This window comes from Vigna angularis, chromosome 11 (assembly GCF_016808095.1).
Source record: "Vigna angularis cultivar LongXiaoDou No.4 chromosome 11, ASM1680809v1, whole genome shotgun sequence".
Lineage (NCBI taxonomy): Eukaryota > Viridiplantae > Streptophyta > Magnoliopsida > Fabales > Fabaceae > Vigna > Vigna angularis.
In genome coordinates this window covers 26,423,080-26,440,555 of record NC_068980.1, presented here as the reverse complement: position 1 = coordinate 26,440,555, position 17,476 = coordinate 26,423,080, and the positions used below count along the sequence as shown (strand labels likewise).

Below are 17,476 nucleotides of genomic sequence, written 5' to 3'. Positions count from 1 at the left end.
AAGTAATTAAAAAATTAATTATTTTGATAATTATTAAATGAAATACGATTGATATACTTTGTTTTGGAATTGTCTAAAAGGTATTGCATAAAATAATTTTTATTAATTTAAAATGTTATAATAATATAATAAAAATATTGGTTTTACATCTAGATAATTGTTATTTATTTTGGATTACTTTTACAAGGTTACAGATGATAAAATATGCACATAAAAAAAATACTTGTTATAAATAAATATTATTAGTTTAAAAAAATAGTCAAAAATATTTGAGTTTAATAGTTATAATGGTATGTTTTGATGGTGTTTGTGTTGTTTATAAGGATAAATATAACTTTTTATATGTGTCTGAAAATGTTTTAAAGGTTCTTAAACAGTTTGGTCTATCTATCACGTAAAGGACTAATTATTTTTACGTGATTGATTCATTGAAATTACTAATAGTATGATTTTACTATGAATTATCTTTATGATTAAGATGAAATTGATCTATTAAATTTAGTTTGTTGGATACTTGTCATGTTAAATTGTTTTTGTTGAGCTTGTATTGATGAAGAAACTTAGTATCTGATCAATTGAACTAATTAACATGTGTTTTAATATTAAAAGTTGTTATTGACCAAAGTGCTGAAAAAAGAATTCAATTTGACTATTTTAATAGGTTTCATTTTTCTCAAATCACATAATTTCATCGTGTTTTTTTATACAATGTTGAACGGTGGGAGGAGGAGCTGAATGCCAATTCATTTGACAAATCTATGAATATTTTTAACTCAAAACTGCTGAGCACTAGTTTTGAATTCTTGAGCATCATAATATCATCTCATAGTTATATAAAACCATTAATTATATATATATATTAAATAATTTTAATAGCCGTATTTTTATTTGAGTTATCTGTTACTTAAATATAACTAAATAATATTTTTTTAATAGTTATATGTTATTAAATCAGATGTTACAATTAAAATAAATTTTACAAATTCAATTATTTTTTTTAAAATTATACAAATAAAGCAGTCCCATATAAAATTTAAAAAATTAACATAAACAAGTAAATAATTATACATGTGATGATTGAGGACAAAGAAAAAAATGGTTAATTAACTGTCTTTAGTTGCTTATAGAAAAAAGAAAAACTGACTTTAGTTAGACGTTATTGGCTTTAATTTATTAGTTAAACTGTAATTTTCTTAATTCGACACAATTTTCTTGATTTAATTTGAATTTGGTGTTGCTGTCCAAATTTAAGTTAGCGATTAATTATTATAATTAGAATATATATATATATATATATATATATATATATATATATATATATATATATATATATATATATATATATATATGTACGTATCAAGCAAGTGACTTTTTCGCGGTAAAAGACAAAAGGTCTCATTTTATAAAGAATAGAAAGATATTCAAGTCATTTAATAATAAAAATTGGAAATTTTCTAGCAAGAAAAAAGAAATTTAACTATTTATTGAAAGAGAAAAACATGAGAAAGAAATTTCTTTCTCATCATTCATAAAAGTAAGAAAACGTTAATTCAGTTTGGTTTAGATAGAATTTTAGACCACTTAAATTAGAAAAATGATTATGAACATAGAGTCCATAAATATTTAAATATATATTTAGAAAGAGTAAAAATGAGAGGTTTATAGTTTTTTCTTTTAGAAAATAAAATAAAATAAAGAAACAAGTACATAATAAGTGTAAATAAAATATAGGTGTATTCGAATCACTCTAGCTTAAATAAGCTGTGGAAAATTGTTCTACCTGTGAAATTTATACCAGTGTGGCGACATTAGTAATTAGACATTTTACATTTATCTGGAATAAGATTAAATTTGTAGAATATATATAAGTAGAAAATCTTATAATGAAGACTGAGTTAATATTAAAATTCAGTCTTTAGTTAAAAGAAAAGGTATTATTAGGTGATTATGAGAAATAATAATGACGTATTGGTTCGTGATGACGACGTATTATTTTGTGAGTTTGAGATAAAAAGAGATAATTATATTTATTATAAATTTAAAATTTTATTGTGATAACGAATGATATCATTAATTTGAGCATCGAAATAACTTTAATAAATATATGTTTGAACATACGATTTAGAGTTGGAATATCAAGGATTTAGGAAAACTTTGAAAGAGAGATCTAAAATGACGTTTAGCGACCTGAAGAAAAACTGTAAGAGTGTTTTAGTCGTGATTTCCAACTCTACCCGAAATAATATGTATTTTTAGGTGAATTAGGAGAAAAATTAAAGAAGAAAGCACGAAATTGGTTGAGTTTTCCGTTTTTGTTTTGTGTTATTTGAAAATAGAAAAGGCCAATTGTTGTGCAATTTTCCTTATTTCTCTAGGTTCCGTTTGCAACAAAACACAGAAGGCCCCAATGAGTGTTCTCTAAAAATGAATTGAAAACAAAAAGGTGCAAGAGAAAATCTAATCCTTAACCTACACATGCGGGCACAAAAATTGCTCCCTAGCATAAAACTTCAATGATAATTATTACTCACCCTACCAATCCAAGAATCTCTAAGTGGACTTTCAGTGTCAGAACCTGTAGCAGTAGCCTTCTTCGTACCCCCAAAAAATCACCTTTTCTCAATCCCACTATGCAAAACCACCATCATTTTTTCACCATTTTTTCACAAATTTAACATATATGGTTAAACTCATTAACCAAATCAAAGTGTAAAAAATGAGATAAAATTATTCAAGGAATTATGGTTTTCTCCATCATGGGATTTTATTATTATTTCTTCCCTATCTTTGCTTTTTAAAATTCAAACCATGTATAACATTTGCATCAAAAGAATGGAAACTCATGTTCTGTGTTGCAATTCAATTCTCTCCATATAATAAGATAAGATCTCCATATATACTTTCTTCATCAACACCAGCTAGCTCCATAAGATAAAGATCTCAGAACTTTGAAACATACCCTTTTTCCAAGAACCAGAACCTCAATCTCAGAGCTTGTGACTTGTTTGTTCCAATGAGCATGTTAGGCCTTAGAGACCTAGTGCTCATAGCTCAAACACCTTCCCTGCACCAAGGCCAACCCATCTCAGAAAACCAAACTCCCAACCTTCCTCTTCCTTCTTCAGCCGCTCTCAGTGTTGGCTTTGGCATTTTCCCTCTCCTCACTGCCACACCCTGTGTGCCACACCCTCACCAAACCAATGAGATTCAAGACTGTGGTGCTGCTGCTGGTGGCAACACCACCACCACCACCAACTATTGGAACCTCAAGATGTGCCCAGAAGTGAATCCTCCGAAGAAGGGTGTGATCAACATGGATGATGATGATGAGGAGGATGACGAGAGACATCATCACCATAAGGGTATGATGGAGAGCGAAGAAAATGGAATTTATGGACCTGACTTCCGAGTGTGTCAAGATTGTGGCAACAGGGCCAAAAAAGATTGCATCTTTAGAAGATGCAGGACTTGTTGCAAGGGACGCGGATACGATTGCAGCACTCATGTGAAGAGCACGTGGGTCCCTTCAATTCGCCGCCGGGAGCGGGAAATGGTGGTGGCTCCCGCCGGAGGCGTTGGTGGTGGCAGTAAGAGGCCAAGAGCTATAGTGGGGTCCTCACAAAATGCCACTGCCACTTCTCACAGCTCCAACTCCAATGCTACAACACCTAAAAGCTTAGCCACAATCTCTTCTCACCAAGGTGCTTTCCCTTTCACTTTCATGTTCTTTCACTCATCAAAGAAATTAAGAACAACTGTTAGTTTTTATTTTTCATAGTTAAATGGTATCAAGTAGTAAATTTTGGTGTGATTTGATCGGTGTAACTTGTATGCCATAATTTTTGTGGTTTTTAGAAGTGATTAGATGAGAGTTGTTGGATGGAAGAATCTGGTATGATAAATTGAAGTTTAAGATGAATTTGAGGCATTATGGGGTTGAAATGATTCTCTGGAATTGCAGATGCTAGCTTCAAACAGTCTTTACCTGGTCATGTTCGTGCACCTGCAGTGTTCAAGTGTCACAGAGTCTCTGCCATTGGGAATGGTGAAGATGAGTTTGCCTACTTGGCAACGGTGCACATCAGTGGCCATGTCTTCAAAGGGTTTCTCTATGACCATGGAGTTGATGGGAAAATTGCAAATGCAGTGCCTTGTGTTTCGGAACTGCAGCTGGGAAACAATTGCAGTGGCAAGACCAGAGAATGTTCTTCTGCAATTGGACTTCCAAATAACAATGCATACCCTGCTTCTGCCACCTGAACATTGTTAGCAACTTGGCTCATTCTTCTTCAGAGGTACCAAATTAGACCCTCTTTAATTCAAAAACAATAACTCAATGTTTCTCAAACATTCAAAAACAATAACTCAATGCTTCTGAAACATTCAAATTATCAAACACACAAAAACCTTGTCTTATTACCAAATCTTACATTGTTACATCACATCTGAGTTTAAGTTACACGGAAAAGGCCTGATTCTGGTTACACATTTTCAAATCTGTCATATGGTATTGATCTGCTACATTGCTACATTTTTTTTCCTTTTTCATTTTTTTTTCCTGTTAAATGAAAAAAAAAAATCATATGAATACCATTACTGATAACACAAGACAAAGAGATATAATTATTAAAATCGATTTTAAATCTAACTCATTTTGTTTAACGAAGTTTCTAATAGCTTATCTATTATAAATTGGTTAGGATTTTTATCATCACCCTAGAACGAATGAGTTGAAAGAGTAGAAGAAGAGTTTGCATTTTAGGTTTGCATTAGAAATATGCAAGTGAAAGTGTAGTGACACAATTATTGTTGACTGATATATAGAAATTGTTTATATTTTGTATTGGATCCTATATTTTAGCAATTAATTTTAATAACTTTTGACAGTTATTATTTTATTGGTATGTATAAATTTATTTTCATTAAAATATTTGAAATCAACCAATCACAAACCACGGTTTACATTATAAAAAAGTTGTTGAAAAAGAATTGTTAAAACATATTTTTCTTTTGTATTATAAGAAAAATGTCTCTTTAATAATTTTTTTGACAAGAACATATGTTGTAGTTTGTAATTGAAGGGTGAACAGAGAAGGAATTAAGAGAGAGAATCACTTTTGGAAAATTGTGAGTTTCGGAAACCAAAAGGAAGCTAGAAAAAAGCACTTATGGTGCACTTCTCAATGTCCATTATCTTATCAGACTGTCTGTTGCATTTCCACGTTGCCATCTTTGTTGCATTTCCACCCTTACATCCTAAAGTTGCATGCTTCATCACTTATATAAAAAATAATTATCAGTGAATAATTTAAAAAATTTGGATTAAAAGTAGTGATTTGATGTTTTATATAAATTTGTTTATGATTTTTGATACAAATCTATCTGATACTTTTCCTTGACCTAATAATTATCCAAAATACAATTTTATTTTTTAAATTGTACTGTTTTACCCTTATAGAAACTATGTTTTAGTGGGTACTAACAACATTGGAACCTTGTTTATGAATAACAGGTGATGATGGATGAGTTTGATGAGAGAAAAGGAAGTTGATTTTGCTAATTTTCTGGGAAAAGGTCTTAATTATGTAAATTTATCTTCCAAATTTGGTGTACCAGATTAGGGACATTGTTGCTGAGGAATTTTAATTCAGGTTTTCATATTTTTATTTAAAGTTTTATGACAAAGAATTTACGTGGATTAAAAGCAATACAAATTTATAATAGATTAATAAAAAAATTTCATGTTTTGATTTTATAAAGTTAAATTAAATTTAAAATTTATTTCTTATATTTTACCTTATCTCAATTTTAATGGGACGTATCAAGATTTCACAATCCCACCTTTTTCAAACATTTATGTAAAAATTGAAACTGTGATGATAAAATGTCTAAAATAATAAGTTTAAGAGGTAAAAATCATGAAAAGAGGACAATTAAGTAATAATATTAACAATTAAGTCAAAATTTAAACAATCAGTTAAAAGTCACTTTTCATAGGAAATATAATACCATGATTACTATTTTTTAGTATCTACAGTTAAATGCATTCATTATAAAACTATTTTAAAAAATAATGATAAGTTTAATCATTTTGAAGTTATTAGTTTTAATTATGTTATATTGTTAAGTTTTAAGCGAATTAACGTCATTTCAAATTAAATTGAAGATTTCCTATTAGTTCAATAAAATACGCTTACCATTATTTGAATTACTATTATTATCATTAATTTATTCTTCGATTTCAATTCCATTATTTTTTATATTTGTTATTCATTTATAATTTTCCAAGTTAATCCAGGAAGACGCTGTAACGATAATTACATTATTATTTTATACTATTTACAATTTTATATGCAGTGGGTAGTAGTATTTTTTAAAATCTGAATTTATCAAAATAAAAATCTTAATATCTTATGATTTATGTTACGAAATAACTCAATTAAATAAATTTAATTATTATTATTGTTATTAATTTATAATTATCAAAAAAAGTGTGCGATAAATTCATTAATTTAATAGATTTATATCTTCATAAAAAAAAGTAAAACTCAAATAAAGTTTAATGTATATTAAACATAAATATATAATTTTGTGTGATAAATATAATTAGAGTTTTCATAAATTATTTTATTTACAGCTCTAATAACTTCGTTAATTTTTTTCAACTTTATTTTAATTTGTGCGAAACGATGTTAGTAGAAGATAACACAAAACCATACCAAGAAGATTTCCATTTACTTTTGTACACAAAAAACTATAATTTTCATCCTCTGAATGTACAATTTATCCAGTGCCGAATTCCAGGTCTTATTTGGGGACAAAATAATGCATGCAGAAAAGAATAATCTTCAATCTTGTGTACCAGTTTTTACTGATTCATTTACAATTGAAAAGATAAAGGCTTTGATTAACTTTAACAACATTTGATCTACACTAAAGTATACATTTGTTGTGCCTATAGATAAAGTAAAATTTACTAAATGAAGGAGAGAATAATGATGAACTAGAAAATGCAGAAGTTTTAGAAAATGTATATGTCTCTGTGATCACAAAATAGCCTCCAATAAGTGTGTGATTGCTAAACTATGTATGAGTATGAATGTGATTGTTAGAACTTTGTGATTTCCTTGTAACTATACATTGATGGGCACCTGTTGAAAGATGAATTTTTAGCATCAAAATCTCACCTTCAAGTGTCATCTACAAAAATTCTGAAGATGAAATCACGAAAGCGTTTTGAGTATTGCCTTGGATCAACAGCAGAGATTGATGTTGGATCATACTGGAACGATTTGTAAGCATGTTCTAGCTTTTTACTGATATCATAGTCTTGCAATATATCTATGATACCAAAAAAGATTATGATGTCATGACACTCTCCAGTTGGTTCTCCAACCAGCTGAGGAGTCTCACTCGTGCTTTTTCTCACAGTCATTTCAGCCCTTGCTGGCATATTTATTCCTAATTGAATCCACCTGAAACATAAAACACACTCTAAATGAAAAAAACACTTCCTAACTGAACACCATCAAACTGCAAAATTTAGACAAACTAAATCAGAAAGTTTACACAAATTAACTTATAGAAAAAGGTTAATGCACTTTCTGTTCTTATTCTTTCCTCCTATAAGTGCTTACTAAGAACTTTGTCCAAACAGGTCCTCAGGGTCAGTTCAATAACTGAAAACTTAAGCTTGTTGTGCTTGTTTCAGTCGAAACTAAAGTTGATATTACTAAGAATCAGACTTTAAGTCTAACTTAATTTCATAAAACCGGTTTGTAAGATGAAACTTACATCTATTTATATACTGTGAATTGCCTTTATCTCTAACCGATATCAAATGAAACTTCTGCAAAGATGAAGTTAGGGACAACATACCGGCTAGGATCTACTGAAAGATTATCAGCATCAACTCCAGAGAGACCGGGCCTTCCATCTTCTGCACTGTCTAAACTGATACGTGTAGGTGCAACAGTGCCAGCAGATGTTGTTTCCTTAAAGTGAAGACCAACCAACATACTGTAATCCATAATCCTCTCCTGCTCAAGAAAGTCACAGTCCCTATCCACTTGCCTGCATAACATCATATTGAGAAATGTAACCAACTTCCAAATACTGCATAACATCAATGTCAAATCACAGAAACCGCATTCCAGTGCGTCAATCATATCACATAATGTTGTAGAATGCAGACAATTATCAACCAGCTATGCAACCTTATCAGTGAAAGTTTCATATCTTTCAGATTGCTGGTGTAAAGCTTGTATCTTTGAACTGAAATTGTCATATCAGCTAATAGAATGTGCTTTAATGAAACAAATCCTTGCATAGGCAAAAAATAGTGGGAAAAGAAGCAATAAGCATGGGTTTTTCACCTGCAGAATTCTTGGAACCAAGACTTCTGTAACCGGAATATAAAATTTAGGTCAAGGTCCTTGAGTGTTGTTGTAGGTTCTATTTCTGATTCGGGTTTGTCAGTGGTGCGACCAAAGGTTGAACCTTTTAGGTCAAAGCGCCTGTGGATGGCATATTGAGAACAGAACAGGTTTCCCATGATGACAAAGCGAACCTGAAATAGTCGGAAGTGTAATTATCTAAAAGCTTTCAATACCAAAACACAGTTTATACACACCTCTGTACTAGTGTACTACCTTCTTCTGTGAAGTCCCTGTTAGTTTAACACAGTGGAGGCCATAGAACTTGGTAACTAGAGTGTTCTCAAAAGATCGAACATGTTTGTAATAAGCAGGGAGCATTCTCAGAAAAACCTGCAATCATGTAATAAACATAGGATTAAGCAAACATTGATTGGCAAGCATCATGCCTAAGTGGAGTAATACATATCTTTGCCAAACTTATAATTTTCTTGACATAGTAACTGTTGTTCTTTTGTAATGCATAGATCCACTAGACTACTGGACTTAGAACTGAGGTTACGTGTAAAACTATCTAATTATGAGATTAAGAGAATATATATATATATATATATATGTATATATATATATATGTATATGTATGTAACTATACATAAACTAATGCCTTAGCATATTGTATCCAACAAAATAATAGGGAACTCACCTTTACTTCAGCTTTTTTCATGGTCTTTATCATGTAACGATCATCGTTTGTCAAATAGAAAAAGCTTCCACTTTTCCCAGGGGATGAGAGCTCTCGAAGGGCATCATTCCCACATATTGAAATCATATAATCAGCCGGATCAACTTTGAACAATTTTCTGAGAGCCCTAGAAATATAAATGCAATCAGTTTGAATATAATATAGACTATTAGTTTATACAAAAGATTATGAAACAATTATAACAGCAACCATGAAATGAACATGGAAATTCCTAACATCCTTTGTTCTTCCTAGAGAGATATCAAAATGGTTTTTCCAGTGCCACTTTCTAGAGAGAAAAAAAACTTACTCAGAGCATATCACCTTCCTCTTTGTGACTCAAAAGGAAGGTTATAAATTTTCAAGGGCACTCTCAACAAGTTAGCACATAGAAGAAGATTCTGTTACAAAACATGGTACACCTAACCAAGACCAAAGTTTGCTGAAATGAAAAAACAAGATTACTTAGGCCATGGTGTCTACCTGAACACAACCGGGCAGTAGTCTTTCCATCTAAATTCACTAGACGGGTGAGGTGGTGTGTGCTTGGATCCTTCCGTTGGAAATCTTGTCCATACTTTTTCTTTGGGATCAAAAGCAGAAGACTTCAAATCAAGCGATGGAGTTGGAGCAGGTCTTCCAACAGAATGTCTGTGCTATGGCACAATAAGTTAACAGTGGAGTAGCAAAAATTAGAAGGAAATTTTCTGTTAGAATGCCACACCATTCTAAGACATCATTTAACTCAACTAATGTTGACATTTTAAAGTAATACTAAATTCCATGATCAGTAGTACCTGATACCTAGCTGCAGATTCAACATAAGCTCATAATTCTTGTGCCCTTTGGATATGGTCTCTCCTTGTCTCTTGGGATTCTTTATTCTCAACCTCGTAAAACTGGTTCTAGTAGAAATGGAACGAGCTTCCAGGGCACTAAATCCAGATTTTCTACCTACATCTAAACCACCATTCCCATCATTACTGTAGCTACTGATCCTCCCATCCTCTGAAGTCCACCTTGGCCTCCCACTCCCATCAGTTCTCTTCTTAAACAGTGGCCTATTATCATCCTCTCCACCACACCCACTCAATGTTTTCTGTGAAGGGTAAATTGCCACTTTCTCACAAGGACAAATATGGCAATCACTCAGCTCCACTGTGTAAAGATTCTGAGGATCCCAATCCATAGGACTTTCAGAAGAAGATTCAGAAGGATAATAAGTCCCACTCTGTTCCTCTGCGTCTTGACTCCAAACCCCAACATAGAAACTCCCGTCACTCCACCTGAATGTGCCATTTCCCTTAGGCAAACCTTCCTCCCAAGCCCCATCATACCTATTCCCATTGTTCCACATCATGGTGCCATTCCCACTGAACACCCCATTCTTCCACTGCCCAATGTACTGGTTCCCATTCTTCCACTGGTACCTTCCTTGCCCATTCTGCAACCCCTTCTTCCACTCCCCATCATAGAAATCTCCATTGGGATAGCTCTCAGTCCCCTGTCCCTGCTTCAAGTTCATCACCCAAGACCCCTTATAGGTGTCCCCGGAAGCACCAATATAAGTGCCTTTCCCATCCATGTAACCACTCTTGAATTCACCCTCATAGGTAGCACCACTAGGCCAGCTAAACCTCCCCTTTCCCATGGTGCTTCCCGTGATCCATTCACCGAAATACATGCACCCATCTGTCCAAAGGTACTTTCCTTGGCCATGGGGGAACTTCTCCAGCCATTGGCCTGTGTAGAAGTCACCGTTGGGGAGAATCTTCTCAACCTGACACACCTCCGACGACACATCGTCATCCACATGGGCCACAGACATTTGTGAGAAGATGCTGCTTGCCCTTTTCTTCGTACCACTCGATTTGCGAATTGTTGCTTCCCAGGCTTTGTTGATCTCTTTGCTCATTCTCTTTAAGGAATCCACTTTGATACACCCTCCCTCACACACCCTTACCTCTATTCTCCTTCATCCATCAATGCCAGCAACCCAAATGCCCCTCGATTAAAAACAAAATCTTTAATGAATGGAATGTGGCAGAAAACATTTCTGCACCAACCCCAGAACAGAATAACACAATGGGGGAATCAATCAAATTGTGAAAATAAACCCAAAACAGAAAAAAATGAAAAAACTTTTTGTGCTTTTTTGGCTCTATGTTATTTATGTGGTCGTGTAAAATGGGTTGTCTTCAGATATTGAAAGAAACGACAATGCTGTTGGATTGACGAGGAAATCAAAAGGTTGGTTGGAAGACTGGTCTTTTTTCTTACTTGTTCTTGCGCAATTTCTCTCTCCTTTTTTTTTCCCTTATTTTTTTTTTGTTGATTTAGAATTGGACCAAAGGGATTCAACTCATGGTTCTGTGATTAACGTTCCGAAAAGTACTAGGAGACCAGACAATTACAAGGAAGCAGAGAAAAGGTGGTGGTAAATATGCGATTTTGGTTTGGTCCTAATTATAGAGTCATTTGTTTTAATCGCAGACATGTTTCTTCTCTTAAACCGTTAGTTTGATAGAATGAGAATGGCTACTGGTTTTGGCATTTGCGTGAGTTCTTCATGGCTCTTAAAGCCAACAACAACGTCAACCCAGTCACATGCATCATGAATGAGATTTATCATGTTGGGTGAGAAAGAGTATGAATGTCATTTTAAAAAAATCTTCAGAAAGATTATGATTAAATCATTCAATCTTTTATTTAAAAATATTTATTTTTCATATTTTAAATATTCGAGTTTCATAATTCTTAATTCAACTTTAGTTAATACGTTATTTTTAAATAAAATAAGAGAAATCATGAAACATGTGGGTAGATAGTCATGTTTTTTAAAACAATATAATTGTTTATTTGATTTAACTAAAATTATTTAATTGGGCTTACATAGTAAAAAAAAAGTGTTTTCTAAAATAAATTAAAATTTCAACCAACTAAAAAAAATTTCATTGTCTACAATCAAAGTTTGCTTAACAGTATATAAATTCAACATTTTATACACAATTTAAAATAAATGTACCTTTTCATAAAGTATAAATATTTCAATACTATTTAATTGAGTTGGTTTTTTGAACCCTTATTGTATGCACAATATATTTGAATATAGAATATAGAAGAAAGTATCATTTAATGAAAACCAAAAGTAGTTCTCTATCTATAATCTTTGTTTCCTTAAAGCGTCTTGCTTAATGAAGTATTTTCAAATTGGTCGGTGAATGCTCAATATATAGTAAAAACTAAAATAAACAAAAAATAGTAGGTACGTACGAACTCAATTTTAAGTATTGAAGATAATTGCCATAGAGTATTGAACATAAGATAAAAGATAATATGAATTCACTCAACATTTATAATGTTTCTAATTATATTAGTGTATGTATGTGTCCAGTAAAATCCAAGCACGTCTCGCTTAGTGGAATTCACGTGTCAAGAGAGAGGTGCGACACTCAGATGGCAAACGCTAGGTGTCAAGTTTTTAGGATTCTGAAATCAGATAGTGGAAGGCAGGTGTCGGCAGGAGAGCGAATGGTTATTTCGACGTGGGAAGAAAATGATTGTTTCAGAAACTTCCGTTTCACTCTCCTCTGCATGCACCCTCTTTCCAAAAATCTGATCTTTCATTTTCTCCTTCTTCTCTCTAGAAAACTCTCCCTTCTCTCTACTGTAACTCACCTTTTCTCTGCTCCGATCACCGTTCAGGCACCGTAGGAGCATTCCCGGCGTCCCAAGCCTCCTCTTGAACTGAACAAGTTTCAAGTTTGAGCGGGTAAGTGTATCTGCCCTGGGTCGTTCGTCTTTTGTTACATGCAAAACCAAGTTCTGGTTGCATGCAGGGGTATAGTCTAAGTTATTTTGATTTTCATGTTGTTTGGTTTAGTTGGAAGAGTTAAGTGATCGTTGAGGGTAGAAAGATTGTAGTCGGGCGAACCAAAAACCTACTCTTAGGACGTCCAATTGCGTATCCAGGTAAGGGAAGCTTATTTAATTTAATTTGTATGCTGTTGAAATGTTTGAACGTTCGTTTAGTTGATTGAATGATTTTGATACATAATGACTGATGTGATTGGATTGAATGAACGTTCGTTGAGTTACTAAATTAAAGTGAAGTATGATTATTGTGATATTTGACTATATGATATATGATGGTTGCCATGTCTGATGTATGAAAAATATGAGACTTATATGATATGAATTGTATGAAGTATGGAAGATGATTATGATAAAAATGAATAAAGTTATGGAACTATATGTTAAGAAATGAGTTTGAAAATAAATGAGTCTGGTATGAAATTTCTCATATAAAAGTGTACGTTCGTTACTGAACGGTCATTGACCGTTCGGTTTTTCTGGAGAACCTAGTTGAAACGGGATTCTTTCATTTGGAGAGAATCCTAGTTGAGGACGAGCGTCCTTGGGTGGTAATACTATGCTTGAGCGTTCGGCCAAGCACAGTTGTATCTGGGTATCCTGTGATAAATCCAATATATATATATATATATATATATATATATATATATATATATATATATATATATATATATATATATATATATATATATATGTAATTGTATATTATTGTTGTTCGTAAACACCACTTCAATAGTAGCTTAATATATTTACCAAACCTTTCATTATAAGTTTAGTAGTGATCGGTCTTACACCAAGCGCTCGTACTCGTTTCCTTATATAATCTATCTTGATGAAAAATAACGTTCGTCTATCTTCAATAGAATTTTCTTATCTACCGTGCTCAGTCATTTACTGGCATTAGGATTTCTTGATGTAAAATCAAATAAGTTAAATATTCATAAGCGTTCGGTTTCTTCATGAGAATTCTTCTAAGTATTTTTATTGGAATATCTTGAAGTGTCTGTATCGATTGGTTCCAGCATAGAGTCGTAGCCTTTGGCGAGGTCTTTTCAGCGTTCGGTCAGAGTTATCAAGAGTCAGTTCATATAATTGATTTACTTTGTAATGAACGTCCAGTTCATTCGTTCCTTGCGATATCTATTACATTCGGTTTCTCTCTCAAACTGACAGTAAACCTCTCGGTCTTATTCTGTTCTGGAACTGGAGACATATCTGTTTCGTCTCCAGTGTTTGTCCTCGTTCTGAGTGAGGATTAACGTTCGGTATTTAGTGCCTTTTACAAACTTTTGGTCAAAGAGGAAATTGAAATAATGGATAATGAAAGATGAAACTAAAGTGATTGGTAATGAAAGATGGAATTAAGAATGATTAAGAATGAAATAAGAAGAGAATGTGATATGAATGAAATGATGTGAAGTTGAACGAGCGTTCCGGGGAGGAACGACTCTTGGATGAATATTGGAATTTGTAAAGTATGACTGTGGAAATGCTTGGTTGGCGGTTCATCCTGATGTTCCGTGAGTACTCGTCCTCACGTAGAGGAGGGTAGATCATGTGTGGGAACGGCAGGAGGTCCTAGTCCTTAGGGGTACTTTGGACGGAACAGACTAACCTCGGGTGGCAGCTGATGAGAATTCCAGTTACTACATCACTCGGGTGCACGAACGTCGTAGCTACACAGAATTCATACAGTCCGGACGGTCAGTCTAGTAGTAGGCATTGTTTGTATAAATATGTTGAAATGTACTTGATGTGTTTGAATTGATAAACGTATGTTATTTTCTTGAATTAAATTACATAAGCTTACCCTGTGTTTTATTGTGTTGTCTCGTCCTTGTACGTCCGTCTTGTCATTGCAATGATCATCCGTGTGGATGTGAACAGATGGAGACGCGCTGTTGAAGGAGCGGCTGGAAGAGGCGTTGGAAGAAGTTGAAGCAAAGATAGAATAGTAGAACATTCGGTCCTTTGTCTAGTTAATGAGGTGGTCGTTCGATCACCTTCCCTATCGTTAAGAATGACCGTTCGGTATTTTTCTTTTGTAAACCGTTCAGTCAGGGTAGCTTATCTTGTACGGCTTTAATTTGTAACTCCTTGTGTAAGGCCGTTCGACCATGAGCGTACGCTCGACTCTAGTGTAAGACTGATTCTGGATTATTATTAATGTGAATATTCTAATATATAGTTTATTGCTGTATTTTTAGGATGTTACAGTATGCATCTTTCTTTAATCATGAACAAGATAAATCAATTATTAGTAATACATCTTCCGAACAAATTCTTGTAACCATATAATTATAAATGAAACTAAAAGATTAGTTTACAAAGAGATTGACTTTAATATTATGCAATTTAAAATAAAGTATAATTACCATAAGTTAGATGGTTGTTAATCAAAGGTTCATTTCGATTTTTTTTAAATATAAATTTGAAGTGAAGTAAGAAAATAAATATTTGTATTTATTACAAATTTAATATCTGAATTGTCAAATTTGAATTGACCTTACCATCAGAGTATTTGATGTCATCCAAACAATATAAAAGGAACAATCATTACAAATTAGGAAAAAAAACAATAATGAAATCATTTGAACTATCATAAAAAAATTAGACATTGATCTAGATCTACATTCGAAATAATTATAAAGAAGTGAACTTTTATATATTCATTAATTAAAATTTATTCATTTATATATTCATTCGAAATAATTATAAAGAAAAATGATTATCTCAATTAATTTATTCATTAATTAAAATTTTGAATTATTTTGTAATGTTTAAGTGGGTCCTTAGGTTTTACTTTGTTGACATCCTACCCTTTTCTAATTACATCATTAACTCTTATATATATTGGAAAAAAGGAAGAGCAATAATGAATCAATGGGAATATGTATTAATACTCATTGAAATTGAAATAATGAATGGTAGAAATTGGGTATAAAAATCCCTCTTGTTTCTCAGAAACACCTACAATAAATGATTCACTCGAATCTCTCTCTTTTGTCTCTTTTCTTTCCATAAAACATGGATCAACTCATCTCACAATCATCATTCCCGTAATATCAAATTAGTGCTTGAATATGGCAAACATTGAAAGCACAATGGAAGCTCCAATTATGGCCATAGAGCTAGAAAGAGATCCAGCATCTCCAGCATCGGGTCCCGGTGCCGGCGCCGGAGACAATTCTTCGGCGGAGGCCACGGCAAAGAAAAGAGCTGCCATGAGAGCAACGAGGAAGAAATTGACGGAGAATGATTGAGATGCCATGACTTGAAAGTGTAGAGAAAAAGAGAATATGAAAGAAACAAGTGTGGAAGGTGTTTTTGTTTTTTGATGAAAAAGAGAAGAGTTGTTGTACTATTTATATGGTTAAAGAATCTAAGATTAGATTATTGTTTTTCTCTCCTATTCAGATTTTCTCGTTCGACCCATTGTTTGTGCTGTAAAACCGATGTTTGAAATTTTCTAACTCAACTCACGGAAATCAATCCCAATGTATTGGTTTTACCTATCTTTAAAACATTGTATTACTTTTGAGATAAAATTTCTGCATAGTCGCAAAAATTAAAGAGAGACTAAAATTATAATCTATCCCATAAATTCTTTTTATATTTCAAAAGTGAAGTAAATATAAAAGCCTGATGGGAAGAAAATTGTCTTTTCTGATTTTCTTGTTAAAAATTCATCTGTAGATTTGCTTTCAAGGTTATATTTTACACTTAACAGTGTCTTGTATTCTTTTGTATGATATATATATTTTAATTTTTGGTTTAAATTTTAGATTGGTTTTCGTATTTATTCAAAAACTTTAATTAGGTTATTTGATTTTGATTGGTTTCAATTGAGTTTTCATTTTTAAAAAGTGAAATAGAATTTATAATTTCTATTAATATTTTATTAAAAATATTAACTCATTTGTGTTAATTTGTGATTTTTCTTTATATTTTTGTAAGTAATTTTGTCACGCAGATACTAAATTAACTAGGTCTAATTTGGAACAATAATATTTTTATACGTAGCGACGCGAAAAACACGATGGAATAAACTTGAATTATGATTTTTATGATTAACTTAAATTTCGAAATCTCCAATGTCACACGTTATCAAGTTTTAAAAGATTTATTTGTTGTGTGATGTATTGACAAGTGCATCAAGTCCTTTATAATACATTCGAACAAGAATTATTGTATAAGTTCGAATTTTTAACTCCTTTTAACTTGTAAAAGTCCGTTTTACTTTTAGACGGCACAATCTAAAATTACTTTTTAGCTTATGGATTGTGTAACTTTTATACCTTTTCTATTGCATTTATAAATTAATCCAAGGTTGTATTGTTGGAAAGTCATTTTTACTTCCAAATTACATAATTTACAAAATGAAAATTTTTATATGGATTAAAAATATTTGTCGTCTTCAAACAATTAAAAAACTGTGTTTTGTTTCTAAAATAAATTATAAAATATTTACTTCTAAAATTTTATA

The 17,476-nt window shown here is 32.2% G+C and overlaps 2 protein-coding genes across 2 annotated transcripts; one reads left to right on the top strand and one right to left on the bottom strand.

The window, feature by feature from the left end:
* Window positions 1-2,769: 2,769 nt before the first annotated feature.
* Window positions 2,770-5,685, top strand: LOC108333292 (protein LATERAL ROOT PRIMORDIUM 1). The gene is made up of 3 exons (XM_017568695.2): window positions 2,770-3,701; window positions 3,962-4,295; window positions 5,513-5,685. Exons 1-2 carry the CDS (start codon window positions 3,014-3,016, stop codon window positions 4,258-4,260), a joined length of 987 nt encoding a protein of 328 aa, XP_017424184.1. The 5' UTR covers window positions 2,770-3,013; the 3' UTR covers window positions 4,261-4,295; window positions 5,513-5,685.
* A 1,173-nt stretch (window positions 5,686-6,858) lies between these two features.
* Window positions 6,859-11,289, bottom strand: LOC108333557 (phosphatidylinositol 4-phosphate 5-kinase 6). Its single transcript, XM_017569021.2, has 7 exons — window positions 9,915-11,289; window positions 9,601-9,768; window positions 9,079-9,244; window positions 8,652-8,768; window positions 8,376-8,569; window positions 7,879-8,073; window positions 6,859-7,475 (listed from the first exon to the last, which is right to left on the bottom strand). Exons 1-7 carry the CDS (start codon window positions 11,030-11,032, stop codon window positions 7,190-7,192), a joined length of 2,244 nt encoding a protein of 747 aa, XP_017424510.1. The 5' UTR covers window positions 11,033-11,289; the 3' UTR covers window positions 6,859-7,189.
* Window positions 11,290-17,476: the final 6,187 nt, after the last annotated feature.